General features: G+C 37.6%; 3 protein-coding genes across 4 annotated transcripts; 2 read left to right on the top strand and 1 right to left on the bottom strand.

Moving 5' to 3' along the window:
• The first annotated feature begins 5,286 nt into the window (after positions 1 to 5,286).
• On the top strand, positions 5,287 to 6,915 carry LOC106394088 (oleosin-B2-like). Of its 2 annotated transcripts, XM_048738129.1 has the most exons (3): positions 5,287 to 5,636; positions 6,014 to 6,424; positions 6,509 to 6,915. In XM_048738129.1, the coding sequence occupies exons 1-2, from the start codon at positions 5,314 to 5,316 to the stop codon at positions 6,384 to 6,386; spliced, it is 696 nt and encodes a 231-aa protein (XP_048594086.1). In that variant the 5' UTR covers positions 5,287 to 5,313; the 3' UTR covers positions 6,387 to 6,424; positions 6,509 to 6,915. The 2 variants fall into 2 exon arrangements, with proteins under 2 accessions (XP_048594086.1, XP_013690144.2); XM_013834690.3 differs by having other exon boundaries at positions 6,014 to 6,518.
• Positions 6,916 to 8,833: 1,918 nt separating this feature from the next.
• On the top strand, positions 8,834 to 10,388 carry LOC106395575 (transcription factor MYB52). The gene is made up of 3 exons (XM_013835988.3): positions 8,834 to 9,113; positions 9,235 to 9,657; positions 10,033 to 10,388. Exons 1-3 carry the CDS (start codon positions 8,996 to 8,998, stop codon positions 10,218 to 10,220), a joined length of 729 nt encoding a protein of 242 aa, XP_013691442.1. The 5' UTR covers positions 8,834 to 8,995; the 3' UTR covers positions 10,221 to 10,388.
• Positions 10,389 to 18,170: 7,782 nt separating this feature from the next.
• LOC106350202 lies at positions 18,171 to 20,089 on the bottom strand. Its single transcript, XM_022690792.2, has 2 exons — positions 19,244 to 20,089; positions 18,171 to 18,991 (listed from the first exon to the last, which is right to left on the bottom strand). The coding sequence occupies exons 1-2, from the start codon at positions 20,087 to 20,089 to the stop codon at positions 18,404 to 18,406; spliced, it is 1,434 nt and encodes a 477-aa protein (XP_022546513.2). The 3' UTR covers positions 18,171 to 18,403.
• Between the last annotated feature and the right edge of the window lie 227 nt (positions 20,090 to 20,316).

The following is a 20,316-nucleotide window of genomic DNA, read 5'->3' as shown; positions in this document are numbered from 1 at the left end:
ATTTTCTCTTTAAACCAAAAAAAAATCTCTCTTGAATTTATGTACCCACCTAACTACTCATCCTGATAAGAGACTATAGGAGTCTCAAAAAATATTTTTTTGTAAAAATAAACTAATAAAAATCAGACATTTGTTATTTGAGTTTATAAACAATTGAAAAGAGTCTCTTCTTCAAGGTACCATCTCTCTTCTTTTTCTTATTTTTTTCAATATTTTACGCATGAAAAACTCTGCTAGAGATTATGAAGGTGTCAAACCAAGATTACTACTTGTAAAGCCAAATAATTATCTTTTTTTTTTGAATATTTGTAAAATTTATTTTTAAAAAAACTAACTTTTGTACATCAAAAGTAACTGATTTGATCTAACTAATTTATAATTTATAGAAATCGAAAGATCAAAGGTTTGAAACAAATAAAGCCTACATCCTTTACATCCTTGAGGCCAGCCAGCGTTGCAGTCAGGGGCGGACCCATATATAAATAGGGTGTGGCAAGTGCCACATACTAATAATATCAATCCCTTGTGCAAATTTATAAACATATACAGATGTTTAACTCTTTGGCTTAAAATGCTTAATTGTGCCACACCTGATTCAAGTTCGATTGCTTGAACAAAAACTGTGACCTGTGCTTGAACAAACCATATGTATTTGTTCATTCAACTATTTTTATTTACATGATTGATCATCCTTTTTCTAAATATTTTTAATATGCTACTTACAACTATATTTATATAAATGCTTTCGTTTCATTCTTTTTAATATTAGTTCTTGACAAAATAAAATTATAGTTATTTATATTTTACTCTAACAATTTTTTTATTAGATTTATTTTTCAATATTTAGATTAAAATAAAAAACTAAAATGAACAGTTGTTTTTTACAATGACATTATCATGTGCAGTATGTAATTTTATAATATTACTTAAAATTAAAATTAAAAAACATTTCTTTCATTACACATTTCTTTCATTTGACCTATTTTAATAATAAAATAAGATGTAAATTTGAATAACTACAAAATATATTCTAGTTTAATTTACTAATTTTTATTTGATATATAAATAATTATATATTTAGTGCCCCATATTAAAAAAATTTCTGGGTCCGCCCCTGGTTGCAGTAGAGTCGATGACCCGTTGCAGAGACCATTAAGCACCAGTACCGGATCCCTCTGTCTATCATCTTGGCCAAGGAGCCAACGACCATGGGTGTTTCTCCGTGACGTCTATTGTTTCGTTCTCTCCAATGGAGTGGAGAGTGATCTGAAAAGTGTAACGTAGCAAAACCTTAGATTTTTGATTCAATGTTGTGTCAACTATGAATTAAGTAATGTCTCCCCAAGCCGTAGTAAACCATGCATTTAAAGCATAAACTCAAGTGAAGATGGGACTTACATCTCCTCTCTTTCTCCAAGTGAATGCCTGAACCTATCTGTTTTCATTCCCTCCACTCCGGTTGTTCCTCTCTTCGTCTGCGTTTTATTCGTTGTTGGAGCCTCATACCAATCTCTTACTCTCAATGCATTTGACATACACATCACTACTTCCACAACTGCTTCTCTCTCCTCTGTATGTAGATCCTCTAGTAACAACGGTGAAGCCACCTCGTTGAATTGGAGTATAGCAGCTTGCTACAAAACAAAACAAAACAAAACAAAACAACAACAGTATAAAGGCACCATGTTTTCTTAAAAAAACTTATCTTAAAATAGCATTGAATGATAAAAAATTTGAAATATCACTCATTTATCAACAAAAAATTCTAATTATTATAAATTTTAAATTCTGATCTCACCGCTAATATTTCTCTATAAATAAGCAAAATATCTAAAATAGTAATTTTTTTTTAAAGTGTTGAAATATAGTACCTAATGATGATAAAAAAAATCCACTCATTTATTAAAAGAAAAAATAGCACTCATTTGCTGACGAAATTGTTACTTTTTGTCTCATGCTCTCCTCGTTAGACATTGAGAGCATCCGCATCGCGGTTAATTTGGGCCGTCTCTTTATATTTTTTTGATTAAAAAAATATAAAAAAAGGAAGAAAGCGGAGGAGACGAGTGTTTTGTTGGCTCGTGAAGAAACGTCTGTTGGTGGACGCGTGTCAACAAGGGAGTGGGTGGAAGTTCGGTTACGCGTTAAACGCGTTTGAAACTTGACTTTCTCTCTCTCTCTCTCTCTCTCTCTCTCGAATCCTCTCGACTTGGCGATTTCTATGGCGAATCTGTCTCTCTCCCTCTCAAATCCTCGCGACTCGTTCTGATCGGTTGTTATGTGTTGGTTCTCGTCGAATCTGGGGCACGGTGGGTCTCCTCGACGGCGAAGGAGCTTTCTCGCGGTGGCTCGGCTCTAAATCGAAAGGTAGTGATAGGAGATCATATTGTTTTTGATCATGCATGTGATCGATTATTGTTTAACTTGTTCTGATCGGCTTATTTACTTTATATTTTGTTTGTTCGGTTCGAATTGGCGAGCTATGTGGCGACGGACCTCTCCTGGACAAGGCCGTGTCTGTCCTCGTCAGCGACAGAGCTCTCCTCGACGGCGCCGTCTCTGTCCTCGACGGTGATGAAGCTGTCTCTGGGTGGTGACAGAGCTCTCTCACTTTCCTTCTCCTCGAATCAAAGGTAAAGTTTCTGTTGTTCCTCAAAGTCTTAAATATTTTAAATTTTCATGGATCAAATTGAATTTATTAGTAAGATTGTTTCAATATAGATGGATTGATCTAACTTGATTTGTTAAAAGTTACTGATGAAATCGTTTTTAATAAGTTCAGAGTAGTACTTTGTTTGTTTGTGTTCCTCAATGTCATTGATGAAGTTTTAACGTCTTGTTTGTGTGTTTGTGTCAGAGTGCGTGGCTCGAAGGTACAAGAAGAAAGAACCGCAAACGAGAGGAGTGCAAAGCATAGCAAATATCGCAAATATGATGGGTGTTCGAACAAGAATTCGTGATACACAAAAACATCAACAACTGAAAGATGATTTGGTTGAACACATATGGCGTAGATTTGGAGGTGGTGAAGACAACAATTGATCTCTGATGCTATTTCAAATAATTCTCGTTTATTTTAATAATCTTTGTTTTCATGTTTTTAATTTAAAATCTATGTTTAATATGTTGTCTTTTATTTACTAATAAATATAAGTTTTTAAATAAATATTCAATAATATTTTATTTTCAAGAACTCCAAAGCAAGAGACTTGCAATGCAGACATTAAAATCTCAAAGTTCTTGACAAAGTCTCTTTAACACTTTTATGCTTTAAATATTATTAATTTTATCTCAAGAGACCCTTAGACCATCTTTATCCAGGGATCTTAAATGGGGTTTTAAAGTAAATTGGGTATTTAATTAAATGAAAACTAAATAAAAGGGGAGTTATCGATCTTTAAGAAAGGATTTTGGTGATCGATAACTAAAGGGGTTTTTCCCCCACGTGTCAGCTAACCAAAGCTAAATCATATATTTTTCAATTTTTTTTTCTTCTCTCTTTTTCTTTTCTTTGGTTTCTATCGGCTTCTCCGGCGATTCTCTCGTGCTCTCCGCAGGACGACGATGCGTTCTCTCCTACGCACCTCCAAGGTTGAAACAAACGTATTGTTTGTTCAATTGGTTTCCTTCGCACCTCCAAGCTCTCCTTAGCACCTCCAAGGTTGGAACACAGGTATTGTTTGATCCAAATCTTATCTCCTTTCTATATAAACTGTGATCATATAGGTTTAACCATCTGTAGTTTTGTTTCATTTGATTGAATAAGCTTCAGTTGTTATATATGGTTTTGATTGTTATTTAGTACTGATGACAACAAAAGGCTCAAGCTTTTTTGAGTTCTTGGCTTATTCCAATTTAACCCACCTGCATAACTTTTCGTAAATTAGGTTGAGAAAGTAATTGAAGTTGAGAAGAAAGCAGCAAGAGACTTAATCCGGGAACATGGAAAGGAGAGGGCTTTCTCGGCTTTGAGGAAGAAACGGACGCAAGAAGAGTTGTTGAAGCAAGTAGATCAGTGGGTCATCAATGTTGAACAACAAGTAACTCTTCTTTCTCATTTTAAGGCTTTTTAGCTTTGTGTCTCCCTGTTAGTGTCTTGTATCATGGCTTTTGTGGTTTGTCTTGCATCATCGCTTTTGTGGTTTTTCTCAACACATAGCTCAAACGTTTCATGTGACTGAGTTGGGAGATATTGAACAATACATAGCTCAAACGTTTCATCTAGCTGATTTAGTCACTTAAATAAGATCTTTCTCTTTAACATAACCTTGTACATATAATCTTCATTCTGCTAATTAATTCTTTTGTATATCTTGATTCTTCTGCAAGTCTTGTCTTCGTGGTTGAGGGTGCTGTGGCACAGGCTAAGACATCAACTTCTTGGAGAAGCAACCACTAACTTAACAACTTCTGAGGTAATTTTGCACAACTTAACGCTTCTTCAAGTCTTGCTTTATTCTTTATTGCTCTTGTCTGGAAAGTAGTTGACAGAGGGTTTAATGCTTGTTAGAGTTAGGTTATGGTTTAGTGTTGCATCTGCGTGTGATGAATGCTTGTGACATTGGGTTTAATTCATGTCAACTCATGTTTCTGGTGTGATGTTGTTCTGTAATGGACTTAAGCTGTTATGTTTAAAATGGAATTAAGTGTTTTGTTCCTCGTGCCTTGGCTTCTTGTGTAGTCATTCTTGTTTTAAAGCATTGACTTGGTGGTGTACAGATAAGGACAGAGAGTTAAGCCCAAGCAGAGATCAAAGCATTGAAGTTGTCTGAACGACAGAGAGAGAAGGCTGTCGAAGAGGTTAACCCCTTACTTAAGCTCCCAACTTGTTTTTTTTTTAAGAAACCCAAATTAAGAAACTCCCATTGAACTACTCAAAATGGGAGTTTCTTAATAAAAGTTCTTAGAGTTACATTTATTATTAAAATATCATTAAGGATCCCATTAAGGATTTTAGGGATAAAGATGCTCTTAATGGGGTTGTGGGATAAGGATGCTCTGAGTGTGATCGACAGTATCAAACTGTTATTTTAAACGTGGTTGGAATAGCAAATAAGATAGCTAGATCTCGCGAACTTTTGCAAAGAATTGCCTCTCCTCGGATATCTTCCGAAGTTTAGTGTGTTTCAATTATGGATATTAACTGCAACTCGACAATTAATGTGTGAGCTTTAACAAGCAAGAAAAAAAGGCTAGAAAACATGACAACCCACATTACACACAAAAAGAAGGGCATGTGGCGTGACGTGATGTAACATAGATCTCTATTTACTCACGTCGTTGTGCACTACACAACTCCATAAGATCTGAAGTATGAGTGGGGAACTCTGTCAAAGCGAATATCATTCTCAGTTATCCAAATTCAACATTTTTCTCGAAATGTTCTCTTTTCTCATCCCATTGTGGGACGCTAATAAGGTTACTATTGCTTCTGTGGCCTCCGTAGTCTTCTTAGCCTTTGCCGGTTTAACAATGGCCGTTTCGGCCGTGGCATTAGTTGTATCCGCACCGCTTTTCATCATATTCAGCCCGATTCTCGTACCCGCGACTATAGCCACTACCCTCCTAGCCACTGGGTTCACGGCCGGTGCCACTCTCGCACTGACTGCCATTGGCCTCATCATAGGGCTCATTAGGTAATTCTAAAGAAACTCTTTTGATGATAACTCAGTATGTTTTGCTCATATAATATTTAACATACGTACAAATGCAAATACAAATATAGAAGCCAGACATCTAAAGGCGATCGTAGCTTGTCATTTCTCAATTTTTTGAGTTCGATCAGCTCGATCTCCACCCAACATATATCTTTCTAAAACATTTCGACAATATTAGCTAACTTGTTTAATTCTCTTTCTTTTGTCCACGATTCTTTTTACATTCTACATCTTTCTTTCCTTTTGGGCTGCACTTTATTGTTGTTGTTGTTTTTTTAACACATATTGTTGCTATTACCTCTTTTTATAAATTAACAGATTAATTAGTTCTCTTAAAACCTGTGTGTGTGTGATAGGACTGCGGAAGGAACTCGGTTGGCTCTGTCCGCCCAAAGAACATTGAAATTGCTAAAGTTTTCAGGTGGATATTGGGGATTCTGGGGAGGAAAAACATTTTCAGGATCATTCGGAGACATTTTAAAATGGTTACAAAAACAACCTTGGTTCAAAGGTATACCGGCAGGCGGAGCAGCACCCCCGGCAGCGGAAGCTGCACCAGCGGCAGCGGAAGCTGCACCACCGGCAGCGAAAGCTGCACCACCAGCTGCAGGCGGAGCTGCACCACCAGCGGCAGGGGGAGCTGCACCACCAGCGGCAGACGGAGCTGCACCACCAGCGGCAGACGGAGCTGCACCACCAGTGGCAGGCGGAGCTGCACCAAGCATGTAGCATACGTAAATTATTGAATCTGAAACCAAGCCATTAAGGATTTTATGACTCGGAAACTAAAAGGAGACCAAGCCTTTTGAATACGTTTTACGTAATATTGAATCTGAAACCAAGCCATTAAGGATTTTATGACTCGGAAACTAAAAGGAGACCAAGCCTTTTGAATACGTTTTACGTAATATTGAATCTGTTTATATTGATAGAAGTAAAAGACTCGATACAAAGTTTATTGAAAAATAAAGCAAATCTAACCACACGATTGTGGCGAGTGGTAAAGCGAGGTTACAAAGGTGATAAGTACCCCGAGTTCAAAATTCACCATTTCAAGATATGTCTACTTGCGTGCTTAGGTGATATATATGGATCATGTGCTAGTTCTGTGTATATTAGTTCTTAAGCTATTTCAGGATCATTTGCTAGTTCTGTGTATATTAGTTTCCTTTCAATTGTACTTCACATGTTCAACGACGCTACATTCAGATTGTAATTCGTAGTGATGAAAATAGCAAAGCTCATTGATTATTATTATCTCATTGGTTCATAGCATCCTTATTTTCCATTTTGATCCCTGATAAACCAACTTGTTAAAAGATCGGTTCAGTGTAATCAGGATCCGGTTTGCTTGATAGAGTATAGTTTTTGCTTATAAAAATGATAGATTGTATTGACTTTCTTCCCAACTAACTCTACCTATTTTCCTACTAAACTTCACCAGTAATTTGATTCTGGTCTTGTTACTGCGATCCACACGTGCACGTGAGCTTTAAAACAATTTGATTATGACTTACCTAGGATTTAATCGATTAGTTGATTGGAATTTAAGCTATATTTCCAATCAATCCTTAAAAACAACCTATAAACAGTTTTGCAAGCAATCCCATCTTTTTCAGGGTTTTCACTTTATTCCATCTCTTATTTATAATTCACAATAATTTTGAATTTTCTTAGGTTTTTAAGGATGTGGGACATATTTTGAAAACAGAAAGCCTGATGAATACAAATTTCATGTTTATATTAATTTTTTTTAAATATAACTATATTTGTACTAATCGCTGTAGACAAGATATAAAGTAATAAGTGATGTGCTTTGAGACCAAACATCTGACCAAATAAGATGCGACGAACTGTCAAATTATTTTTGTTATAAAGTTTAGAAAGCCGCTGGTATATCAATCAGTTAGCGAATTAATTAACTAAGACACAGAGTCGTTTTAGGGTTTCTACGTTGGTCCTATTTAAGCAAAAGAAACATTTGGTTAGTTCTGAAAGGTTAACGAAACATATCAATAGATATTTTATTATTTATTATACGTGACCTGCAATTAAACCACAGGTCCCCAACATCTTTACCAAACTCTCTCCTTCTTCACCAGTCTTCAATCTTTTAATTTTTTTTATGATATTCTCGAAAGCTTAAAGCATGTTAGTATCTTGTAACAGCCATTAGCTATACCAAAGCAATACGGTTGGAATCTATCAATCAAGACTGATTTCAACAAATCCTGGAATAGCAAAATAAAAAATTGATTTGTGGTGATGTAAGATTAATGTTAAGTTGAGAATTTTAGAATTATTTCCACATGAGATATCGACGATTTTTTCTTTCATAATTATCACTTCATATAGGATAAGAAACACCTAAACGTAGGAAAAGAAACACTCACACATTTAAGTTTTTCTTATCACCTTTTACGATATGTTTCAGCCTTTTACAAATTATAAACGTAGAATCAAAACAACAAAACATTATTTTATTTTATTTTGCTACAATGACATAAAACAAACAACAGCAAAATATTTCTGCGTTTAACTGTATTTTCAAAATGAAAAGTATTTTTAATATATAAATATACAATCTGCACCGTAAATATATATCTGTTGTGCCTGTGTTTGTACGTAGGACTTCCCATTTTGAATCATGTTCTAGAAGTTATCAATATATTTCAAGCTACTGGCTATAATTTTTTTTTGCTATAAAATATTACATACATATATACGGTTATGTGATTAATATGTATGCGTGTGTGTAGCTTGCAGAAGAGTATGCAAACGTAGATGAAGTATTGGTGGCTGAAGTAGAGGGCTTAGGTTAGAAAAACAAATATTTGTAAGAGTAGACGTTGAACGTTTAACGAAAATCACCCCACCAAGCAATTTCTCCTCTCTTTGTGTAATCTCTTTTCTTCTTTATTATTTTCAACTTCAAATATTCCACATAAACAGAAATCGATAATGGAAAATGTTATAAGAAATAAAAATAAAAATGGGATTTTTTGTTAAAATGTAGATTACTTAAAAGGAGTGTCTTTGGTTAGGGAAGACGTTGGCATCAATCGCCGGTGAAAAATGTCCCTCCAAACTCTCCATCACTCTCTAACGAATCTTATAATATTAATTTATTTCAATTCTCCATTATAAATATATACATTTATATGTATGGTGCTGTTGGTCTTCAGCTTTCTTCTTGTTCGTGCATACCCATCTTCCCTCACCTACATCAAACCTAGGGTTTCTTATATATATCAGCATATATAATAGACATCTATATATATGTATTTGTGATTTTAACCATAAGATCAGAGAGACAGGAAAAGGAGAAGAAATAAAGAATGATGTGCAGCCGAGGCCATTGGAGACCTGCAGAAGATGAGAAGCTAAGAGAACTTGTCCAACAATTTGGTCCTCATAATTGGAACGCCATAGCTCAAAAGCTCACTGGTCGATCTGGTAAGAAAAAGAACTTAAAAATCGATCGTTTACTTCAATTTCTTAAATTAACAAAAACGGTTTAGTATAATAAATACCATGTTCATGTGGTTATGTTTTGATTTCTTTTTTCATTTCTCAGGTAAGAGTTGTAGATTGAGATGGTTTAATCAACTGGATCCTAGAATTAACCGAACCCCTTTTACGGAGGAAGAAGAAAAGAGGCTTTTAGCGTCTCATCGGATCCATGGGAACAGATGGTCCGTGATCGCAAGGTTTTTCCCCGGTCGAACTGATAACGCTGTTAAAAACCATTGGCACGTTATTATGGCTCGTCGTGGTCGAGAACGGTCCAAGATGCGTCCACGTAGCCTTGGCCATGATGGCACGGAGGCTGGGCCTGGGATGATGGGATATAAAGACTGTGACAAGAAGAGAAGATTGGCAACCACAATAGATATCAATTATCCTTATAGTTTCTCTCATATCAATCATTTTCAAATCCTCAAAGAGTTCTTGACTGGAAAGATCGGGTTTTGCAATAATACCACTCCAATCAATGAAGGTAACTAAATCAATATGGCTTATATAAATTCGTGTGTTTAATTTGTAGATAGATAGATGCATAAACAAAAACATGTGGTTATACTACATACGAGCTCATAACCATTAGATATATACGTTTCGTCTTTTTTTTAAGGTGTAATTAGTGGTGCATTCGAGTAGAACCTGATGTGTTTTTAATTATTTTTTGAGTTTATATGGATTAGAATTTACGTCCTTTTCTGAAAACATTGATTTGTTTTGTGTATTAAATTTGTAAAAAAAAATCTCGAAATAGATTTTGAAACGAACATAATACACTCGCTTGCGTTTACGATTATATAATTGCAAAACTTCTAAAACTAATTCCATGGACATATATTAATCATTTGGTCAGGAGCGCTAGACCAGACTAAAAGACCAATGGAGTTCTATAATTTTCTCCAAGTTAAGACGGATTCGAAACCTGAAGTAATACACAATTCAAGAAAAGAAGAAGACGAAGAAGAAGAAGATGTTGACAATTGTGTTCCCTTTATCGACTTTTTGTCTGTTGGAAACTCTGCCTCTAAGGGTTTATGTTAATTAGTTCGTAGCACATGTACTATATACAAGGTGGATCATATGTTAATAATGACATGTAGAACTACTAATCACTTAGAGCTCTTCTTTGAGCCAAGTGTGAAAATTAGACAGCCCAACTTCTTCTTGTATATCAAACCTACTATTTTTATTCTAAGAATGTTTAGTCCATACAAACATACTCAACATACTCGATGGACAATTTGTTTCTTTTTAAAAATAATTAAATCAAACCAGTCGACAACATTCTTGAGCAGAAACTTAACCGAGTTGGAAAACTTATTCAAGTTTAAAGAAATGACGCGAAACCAAACATAATCTGAACCAAGACCAATAACATGCCAATCTGGTCTTGTTTTAATTAAAACTCATTTTAGCTATGTCTTGTCTAAGGCTCTAAGCCAAAACCAAGTAGTATACCAAATGAATTTCCTAACTAATGCACTTATAATTCCCTAGGCAGACTGTATTTGACGCGTAGAACTCGTGACGATGAAGCTCTAATCTTTTTGGTAACTAGATGTAAAAAAAAAAGAACCTTGACAAGGTTTGGTTTAGTTTCTTTAATTGTGAAGTACAATAAGTTGATAACGGAAAACGAAATCGAGGTTGGAGTACAGATATGATTAAGTTGGGAGTAGTTATCAGCCACCTAGAAATATAATTCAAAGTAGCAAATCTACCTTTGTCTTAAGAAAACACAAATAAATAATTCGTTTTATTCAGGTGGAGATGAAGAACACACATCTTGACACGACTTCTCGTCTCCAAATAGATAAATTTATATTAAAATAATCAGATCCTTGTTCATATTGTTTTTTTTTTCTCTTAAATTGGTGTCATTATGGTTGCTAGGATTTCCTGGTTGAGTTAAATATGTATGTCACCTTTTGTTTAAGACAATACGATAAGACAAACCCAAAAAGATAAGGAACTGTATATACATATTTTATTATGAAAGATAATTAAGCAAAACGTTGATTATTGTACAAATATGTTGAAATCAATCATATTTGTACAAGATTAAGACACCCAATATACATTTCCGATTATATGTATATTATCTCATCATAGAATAAAAATTTAAAGCGCGTATTGGATTATGTCATAACCATACTTCTTGTTGGTGGATGTCAAAAAAAAAACTTTTGTTGGTGAAAAGTGAAAGGTGAACATTTTGAGATATCATGAAAAATCATCTTCAATCCACAATCCACTTTTATTTTTAAAACTACTTTATATTTTACTCTTACTAATATTATATTGGGGTTTTTGCAAAATTGACCTACAACTTAAAGTCAAACACAAAACTAACCTCCCTTTTTTTTGAAAATTGGTTTTGCCCTATTCACCCCACAAGTTCATATAATTTACGAAAATGCCATCAATTTTTTTTTTTTTTTTTTTTCGAAAATGACATTTTTACTCTCTCACCCTCATCATCTTCAAGTAATTACAAGATTGCCATTGTCATCAATACCACAACCACCATGAACAACCAATTTGAAGCTCTTAATGCTCCCAAAATCGATTTACCCTTCTTCTTTTTCCATTCTTGTGAACTAAACACAACATATCTCTCACTTTCTCTCCACAATGAGCTAAAAAAACCCAAGATTTTGATTCTAAATTTTTTATGGTTCATAAAGTCATAGAAGCTAACGATTATGGGTGGGTGACTTTCGTTTGTGATTCTGTGTGCTTGGAGAAGCCTTATGTATGCTAAGGAACTTATCTCACCAATTTAAGGTATGAAATCGAGTTTTTTTCCAGATCTGTTCGTCAGACGACTTACTTGGGAAGTCGTCTCGCTGTAGACGACTTACCTTTCAGTCGTCTGGCTGTAGACGACTTACCTGGAAGTCGTCTGGTCAACGCAGAGGTTATTTTTGCAATTGACTTTGAAATCTGTAACCTGAGACGACTGAAAGTTAAGTCGTCTACTATTGTTTGGTTTCAAAAAAAATTCCAAAGAACCTAGACGACTTACATTTCAGTCGTCATAGGTTAGTTTTGCATTTGACTGGATAATTTCAGAAGTTTGACTTCCCCAGACGACTTACATTTCAGTCGTCTGGCGAAAATTAAAATAATAATATTTTTTTTAAAGTAAACGACTTACAATTAAGTAGTCATAGGTTAGTTTTGCAATTGAAAAAAAAAACTTCAAGATTTAATTATACACAGACGACTTATAATTCAGTCGTCCACCAGACGACTTAATTGTAAGTCGTCCAGGACTTTTTTCCGAGATTCTGGTCAAACCTCGTAAATCCTGGACGACTTACATTTCAGTCGTCTCGTGGACGACTGAATTATAAGTCGTCTGTATATAATTAAATCTTGAAGTTTTTTTTTTCAATTGCAAAACTAACCTATGACGACTTAACTGTAAGTCGTCTACTTTTAAAAAAATATTATTATTTTAATTTTCACTAGACGACTGAAATGTAAGTCGTCCAAAAAGTCAAACTTCTGAAATAATCCAGTCAAATGCAAAACTAACCTCTGACGACTGAAATGTAAGTCGTCTAGCTTTTTTGGAGTTTTTTTTTTAACCAAACAATAGTAGACGACTTAACTTTCAGTCGTCCGAAATAACAGATTTCAAAGTCAATTGCAAAAATAACCTCTGCGTTGACCAGACGACATATAGTTTAGTCGTCTAGACAACTTAGATTGAAGTCGTCCGCGTCAGTCTTTAATAAACTTTCGTTTTCTTTGTTCTAAGTTTGCTAATGTGTTATATTTTGACTTTTTCAGATGATGCGTCAGTTACATGCAGTGTATGGAGAATGGTTGTTGAAAGATGGATGTTGGAATTTTGTGGTTGATCATTTCAAAGGAGCGAGAATGTTATTTTTGAATGAAAGTTCGACACATGCTGATCTTGTTGCAATGGCTCAAGAAGATTATAACCTGGACATGAACACAGAGTCTGTGGAGCTAACCTACTCATTACAACAGATGGCTCCAGACCTTCCTCCTATTCATGTTACAAGTGATAGACAAGTTCGGAACTTGCTCGAGATAACTAAAACGCATGAAGTACGTCTTTGTGTATCAAGCTTTAGCAAGATGAGAACGGTTTCAGAGGAAAGGGATGAAGATCATGTGGGGGATGAAGCTGAGGAGGGGGATGAAGCTGAGGTGGGGGATGAAGCTGATGTGAGCGATGAAGATGAAGAGGGGGATGAAGCTGAGGAGGGGGATGAAGCTGAGGAGGGGCATGAAGCTGAAGAGGGGGATGAAGCTGAGGATCATGATGGGGAGGAGGATGCTGACATCCCTGTTGTTGCTGATGCTGAGGATTATAGTGAGTATGGAAAGGTTAAAGATGAGGATGAGGAAGAAGATGATGAAATCTGTTTTGATGATTACAAAGGGGCATATGGTTGTGAAGGAGAAGGATCATCTGCAGACAGAATCTATGTCAACCAGAGTTTTGCTAGTAAGGATGCACTGCTTTCAGAGTTGCGGTTGACAGCGGTGAGGCGTAGGTTCTCCTTCAGAATATTCAAGTCAACGAAAACTCTGTTTGTGGCAACATGTCGTGTTAGTGGTTGTCAATGGAAGGTCCGAGCAAGTGTGAAACATGGGACTAAAACGTTTTGGGTAACCAAGTATTTGGCAACTCATACATGTTCCATCCCAGACAGAATCGCTCAGCGGAAACGTTGTACTCCGAAGTACATTGGTCGACTTTTCATAGATCGAGTTGGAATCATTGATGGGTTGAATCCGCAGCATATCAAAGATGCAATGAAGAACATGTTTGGCATGACACTTGATTACACCACTTCATACAGAGCATTGTTATATGCGCAAGAAATGGTGAGAGGATCAGCGGAAGACGGGTATGAGCGACTGCCTTCATATTTGGAGCAAATCAAGGCAGCAAATCCGGGTTCTATCACAGCTATAGAACTTGATTCTCTGAATAGATTTAAGTATCTATTTCTTGCTTTTGGAGCTTCAATCAGAGGATTTAAGTATCAGAGAAGGGTCATTGTGGTAGATGGGACTCACCTAAGTGGGAAGTATGGGGGTACTATGTTGGTTGCAGCCGCACAAGACGGTAATTTTCAGATATATCCATTGGCTTTTGGGATCGTAGATGGTGAGAATGATGAATCTTGGGAATGGTTTTTCACAAAATTGGCGAGCTGTGTATCTGATGAGTATCCTCTGGTGATAGTCTCCGACAGGCACGCCTCCATTATAAATGCGTGTGAAAAGGTGTTTCCTTGGGCAACCCGAGGAATATGTTATTATCACCTTCAAGAGAATATTGTCAAAAAGTATAAAGGGAAGCATCTCTTGTACTTGGTGAAAGGTGCTGCTTATGCTCATACACTTTACGATTTTGATCGGTACATGGATGAGATACGGAGTGCAAATCCGGATCTTGCTGAGTATCTGGAGGAAGCCGATGTGACCCTATGGTCTAGGGTTCATTGTCAGGGAGACAGGTACAACTTAAAAACGAGCAATATCGCTGAATCAATTAACTCCGCACTGAAGCGAGCAAGAGGATTTCCTATTCAGTTCCTGCTGGAGTTCATAAGGGAGAAGCTAGGAAGGTGGTACTGGAAAAGGAGAGGAGATGCTTTGAGTCTTACAACTCAACATAGTCGGGGTGTTGAACACTTGCTTGCTGTCCGAGAGGAGAACGCGTATACTCTGAGAGTCCAACAAATTGATGGATGGAAGTTCTTTGTGAAAGGTGGCAATAGGGACTGTAATGTTGATCTGGAACTTCAAAAGTGTGATTGTGGTGTCTATCAAGTCGAGAAAATACCTTGCTCTCATGCTATAGCAGCTGGAACAGCAGCTGGTGTGCATATCTCCACACTTGTGTGGCCGGTCTACTCAAAGGATACTTTGTTTGCAGGATACTCAGAGAATATATATCCTTGTGTTGGACAACTTGTTGAGGCACGCACATGCTTTCCTCCGGAAGTAAAGCGTGGTCCGGGGAGACAGAAGAAATCAAGATGGCAATCTTGGTTGGAGCTATCCAGGATGAGAGGACGCAAACCCCGGAAGCAACACAGGGTTTATAGGTGCTCAGTCTGCAAAGAAACTGGCCATAAGCGTCCACAATGTAAGAACTGACGTGGAAGACCTTTAAGTAAGTCGTCCAGAAGACCTTTAAGTAAGTCGTCCAACGTCTTAACTAGAATTTTCTTCTGGTAAGTCGTCCAGAAGACCTTCTGGTTAGTCGTCCAACGTCTTAATTAGAATTTTCTTCTGGTAAGTCGTCCAGAAGACCTTTAAGTAAGTCGTCCAATGATTTTCTATGTTTTATGAACTTCTCTGTAGTCGTCCAGAAGACCTTTAAGTAAGTCGTCCAATGATTTTCTATGTTTTATGAACTTCTCTGTAGTCGTCCAGAAGACCTTTAAGTAAGTCGTCCAATGATTTTCTATGTTTTATGAACTTCTCTGTAGTCGTCCAGAAGACCTTTAAGTAAGTCGTCCAATGATTTTCTATGTTTTATGAACTTCTCTGTAGTCGTCCAGAAGACCTTTAAGTAAGTCGTCCAATGATTTTCTATGTTTTATGAACTTCTCTGTAGTCGTCCAGAAGACCTTTAAGTAAGTCGTCCAATGATTTTCTATGTTTTATGAACTTCTCTGTAGTCGTCCAGAAGACCTTTAAGTAAGTCGTCCAATGATTTTCTATGTTTTATGAACTTCTCTGTAGACTCTATGTTATGAATTTATATGTTTTATGAACTTTTCTTTGTAGACCTTCTATGTTAAGCATTACATATTCCGAAACTAATTCCAACAGTGCAATTTAAAAAATACAAGTTAAACATTACATATTCCGAAAGGTTACTGCACTACCAAACTAATTTCCTACGGAATTCTAGTTTGGTGTGAGGATAGGTTACAAAAAACATCATCCTATCCTGACCCTGTTAACATCCCCTAATCTACCTAACAACAGTACACAAAAGCATCAAGTTCAAATACAATCGCAATAACACATCCAATATCTAATCATACGTTGCCAGGTTCTCATCATTGTCTTGGTTTTCCCATTCATGGCACTTAGGAAGCTCTCGAAATATATCCAGCGCCATCTTCTCCCTGATGGTCTTCCCGTGTTTTTTGTCAAACGCGGTGGGAAATTCTATCCCAAGAGCATGACATTCGATGTACTTCAGAGTGAAAACCCCACAATCACCAGCTCGGCACTGAGGTACTCCAACGGTTTGTCTCGCATATGTGTATGGCTCCAATGTGTATTGAACCTTTTGTTCGTCAGAGAGCGCGCACTCAACAAGCAGATAAGGGACCATTGTGACAAAAGGCTCCATTACCTCATCGAGTTCTGCAGGCCTAATATGAGAGACAATGCTGTCCCAGACGACGATGTGCCTCTTAGGGATCGATATCCATATAGCAATCCAATGCTCGTTCTTGAAGTTCACAGGTGCATAGATATCATCCACATCCACCCCCCAAACCTTCTTAGATTGGCAAAAAGAAGGTATCAAGCCTGCATGATAATTCCACGCCCCACCACAGAGTCTTCTTCCTAAACCGTTGGCATCAGGAGCGTCGCTCTTAAAATCAGGGTAGGAGGCCCTCCACTGCCGAGAAAAGACATGATCAAGAAAGCACATTCTGTCGCTCCTGAAATGTTCTGGATGGTTTTGGTACCGTTGCCTCAGTATATTAATAAAAGCATCCATTTGCTGCATATAAAACAATACAAGTCAAAAAAACTTACAAACGACTTACAGACGACTTAGAGACGACATACAGACGACTTACGTAAGATAACTACCAGACGACTCACAGACGACTTAGAGATGACTTAGAGACGACTTAGAGACGACTTAGAGACGACTTACAGACGACTTACGTAAGATAACTACCAGACGACTTAGAGACGACTTAGAGACGACTTAGAGACGACTTAGAGACGACTTACAGACGACTTACGTAAGATAACTACCAGACGACTCACAGACGACTTAGAGACGACTTAGAGACGACTTAGAGACGACTTACAGACGACTTACGTAAGATAACTACCAGACGACTCACAGACGACTTAGAGATGACTTAGAGACGACTTAGAGACGACTTAGAGACGACTTACAGACGACTTACGTAAGATAACTACCAGACGACTTAGAGACGACTTAGAGACGACTTAGAGACGACTTAGAGACGACTTACAGACGACTTACGTAAGATAACTACCAGACGACTCACAGACGACTTAGAGACGACTTAGAGACGACTTAGAGACGACTTACAGACGACTTACGTAAGATAACTACCAGACGACTTATAGACGACTCATAGACGACTGACAGACAACTCACAGACGACTCACAGACGACTTATACAAATCAGAAAAGTACCAGATAACTACCAGACGACTTATATAAGAGTAAGAAAATAGCAGAAGACTTACATGGTCGGTTAGCCATTCTAAGGGGGTTCGGAGGACCTGATAGAATCGACTTCGACATCTACGTGGTTTTTTTTTCAGAGGCAGTTTATAAGAACTGCAAACACAAAATGTAAATAATCAAATGGAAGCTTTTTTTAATCAAATATAAGTAAGCATATTTTTAACAGCAACTTACGGATCTTTTTGCACCCATGCAGTGAGCTCCTTCGACTTCATCTTGTCAATGGGTGCAAAAGGATCATAGCCTCCGCCAACCTGTTTGTTTGGAATGATCTGTTTGGCAGTGCTGTTTCCCTTAAAAGGAGTTTGCTGTGTGGGAGCAAGCTTCCTTTCTCGCACACTTTTTTTACGGAGATTCACCAAAGCAGTCTCCTTCTTTGTCTGCCTTCTAGCTTCTTCAACGAGTAAATCTGAAGCGGTCGAAACTTGTTTGTCCAATATAAGAAGGCTAGGATCTTCACTCGGTAAGTCGTCTGCAGGACTCACAAGACAGAGCTCTCTCGAGGAACTCGGTTCTGTAGTAAGACTCGGTTCTTTGGCTTCCTTCTGTCCTGCTTTCGCCCCATTCACACTTTCACTCTGCAATTTCGAGTTCACAGTGTGTTTAAAAACTATTAACAAAAGATCAAATTCACACTAGAAACAAAGCACACATGTTCAGAATCAAGGCATACAGTGGTTCATCAAAGCACACTAGAAACAAAGCACACATGTTCATCAAAGCACACAAGAAACAAATCACATCAGTCCTGACTCTTCCTAACACATTGCCTAGTGACTCTCTTCTCTGCAATTTTGGGAGAGGTTTTGGTACTAACCCCGGGTTCGTCAACAGGTTTTGGTGGATTTGAAGTGGTTGTAAGTTGACGATCATCAGATGAACCCCCTCTGTTGGTGATTCCCACCTTCTTCTCCACAGCTTCAATCCTATCCGCCAGTAACTTGAGCTCCTTAAGACACGTCCCAAAGCCAAGATTAATGGCATCAGATATGTCCTTCAAGGTCTTTTCAATCTGCTGACCTTCACTACCCGCCGCAGGTTTCTCAGCAGAAACAGAAGACCCTTTACGAGCTTTCTTCCGAGGTCTGCTACTTTCTTCTTTCACAACACTCTCTGACTTCACGGGACTCACTTCATTCTTCACTGGAATCACTTCCATCTTCACAACCTTGCGAGTACCGGTGACTGGCCAGCATTCCATGGTCCACTCCCATCCAGGATCATTAAACATGACTTTAATTATGTTATCCGCGGCAGGGTCATCTACGTCTCCGTCCCATTTTGGAAACATTTCATCAAAATCCTTCTGAACGAAGTTCTTCACGATAGTCTGCAATAAATAAAAGATATAAACTTAGTTAAGTCGTCTGAGAAGTATTTTGTTCACAGACGACTTAAAGTTAAGTCGTCTGAGAAGTATTTTGATCACAGACGACTTAAAGTTAAGTCGTCTGAAAGTCTTCCAACAAAAAGACCACTCAGACGACTTATAAGTAAGTCGTCTGAGTGGTCTTTTGTTGGATGACTTCCACACGACTTAACTTTAAGTCGTCTGAGAAGTCTTAGGAGTGAAGTTAAGTACCTGTTTATTGATAGCAGCCTTAAAAAATTTGCGTTGTCTTTTGCCACCCTTGTAAGCCAGCAACAGTGGAGACGGTCTGTTTGGTACGGGAGACCCATAATTAGCACCCAATTCTGGCAGAGCATAGTACGCCCACACTTGGAGCACTTGTATGAACCCATCAACAGTGTAACCAGTTTGCGTCAAGTCTTTTGCCTTCAGAGAATCCATCAGCACCTTAAACGCCACTCTCCCCCATGGATAATTCTCAAATTTTTCTAAATCCATCACTAGCCTTGCAAGACTAGCTGATGTAGCGGATGAGAACTTTTTCCCTTCGATGTACCCTGCGTAGATGGCAAGGTATCCCAGCCGCATGCGATCATCCCGAGACCACTCGTCGCAGTTGTAAAATGCTTCTGTTATCTGATCAATACTTGGCCCAGTATCGATATCAACACCCATCTTCTCCCAGAAAGCAGCCATCTCCGTCGTAACCTCACACCTTGGATTTTCCAGGTCCTTGATGTAATCGCAGTTCAGCCCAGTGAGGTATTCAAACTCTATCAGTGAAAACCTCACAGGTTGTGAAACGACAAGACTCCAGAGCTCAAACTTCTTCTTGATGTCTAGCTGGAAAGAGAGCATAAAATGTACCAGCCTTGAAGTCCAACCAAAGTCAAGCTCCTTGAATTTGATGAACACTCCTAACTTCGACGCCTTCAGATCCTCATATTCGTCAGCTGTGAGACAATCACATAGAGCTTTAAACAACTTCGTGTCATCAGAATGATACGAAATGCTCCTGATTGCATCAGGCTCTTCTCCTAATGTAAACATCCTCGGCGGGAATTCTGGTAAATCCATTTAAAGGCCTGCAAATAATCACAAACAACCATCTCAAACACATAGGTTGCGCACTATGCTAAATGCTATAGAAGACTTCCAGACGACTTACAGGAAGTGAGAAGACTACTCAGACGACTTCCAGGAAGTGAGAAGACTACTTGGACGACTTCCAGGAAGTCTTCTACTATGTCTTACTCTCTGGACGACTTACATGTAAGTCGTCCAGAGAGTAAGACATAGTAGAA

This window comes from Brassica napus, chromosome A8 (assembly GCF_020379485.1).
Source record: "Brassica napus cultivar Da-Ae chromosome A8, Da-Ae, whole genome shotgun sequence".
In the NCBI taxonomy this organism is placed as follows: Eukaryota; Viridiplantae; Streptophyta; class Magnoliopsida; order Brassicales; family Brassicaceae; genus Brassica; species Brassica napus.
The sequence above is the reverse complement of the archived record's forward strand: the minus strand, read 5'-3'. Positions and strand labels throughout refer to the sequence as shown.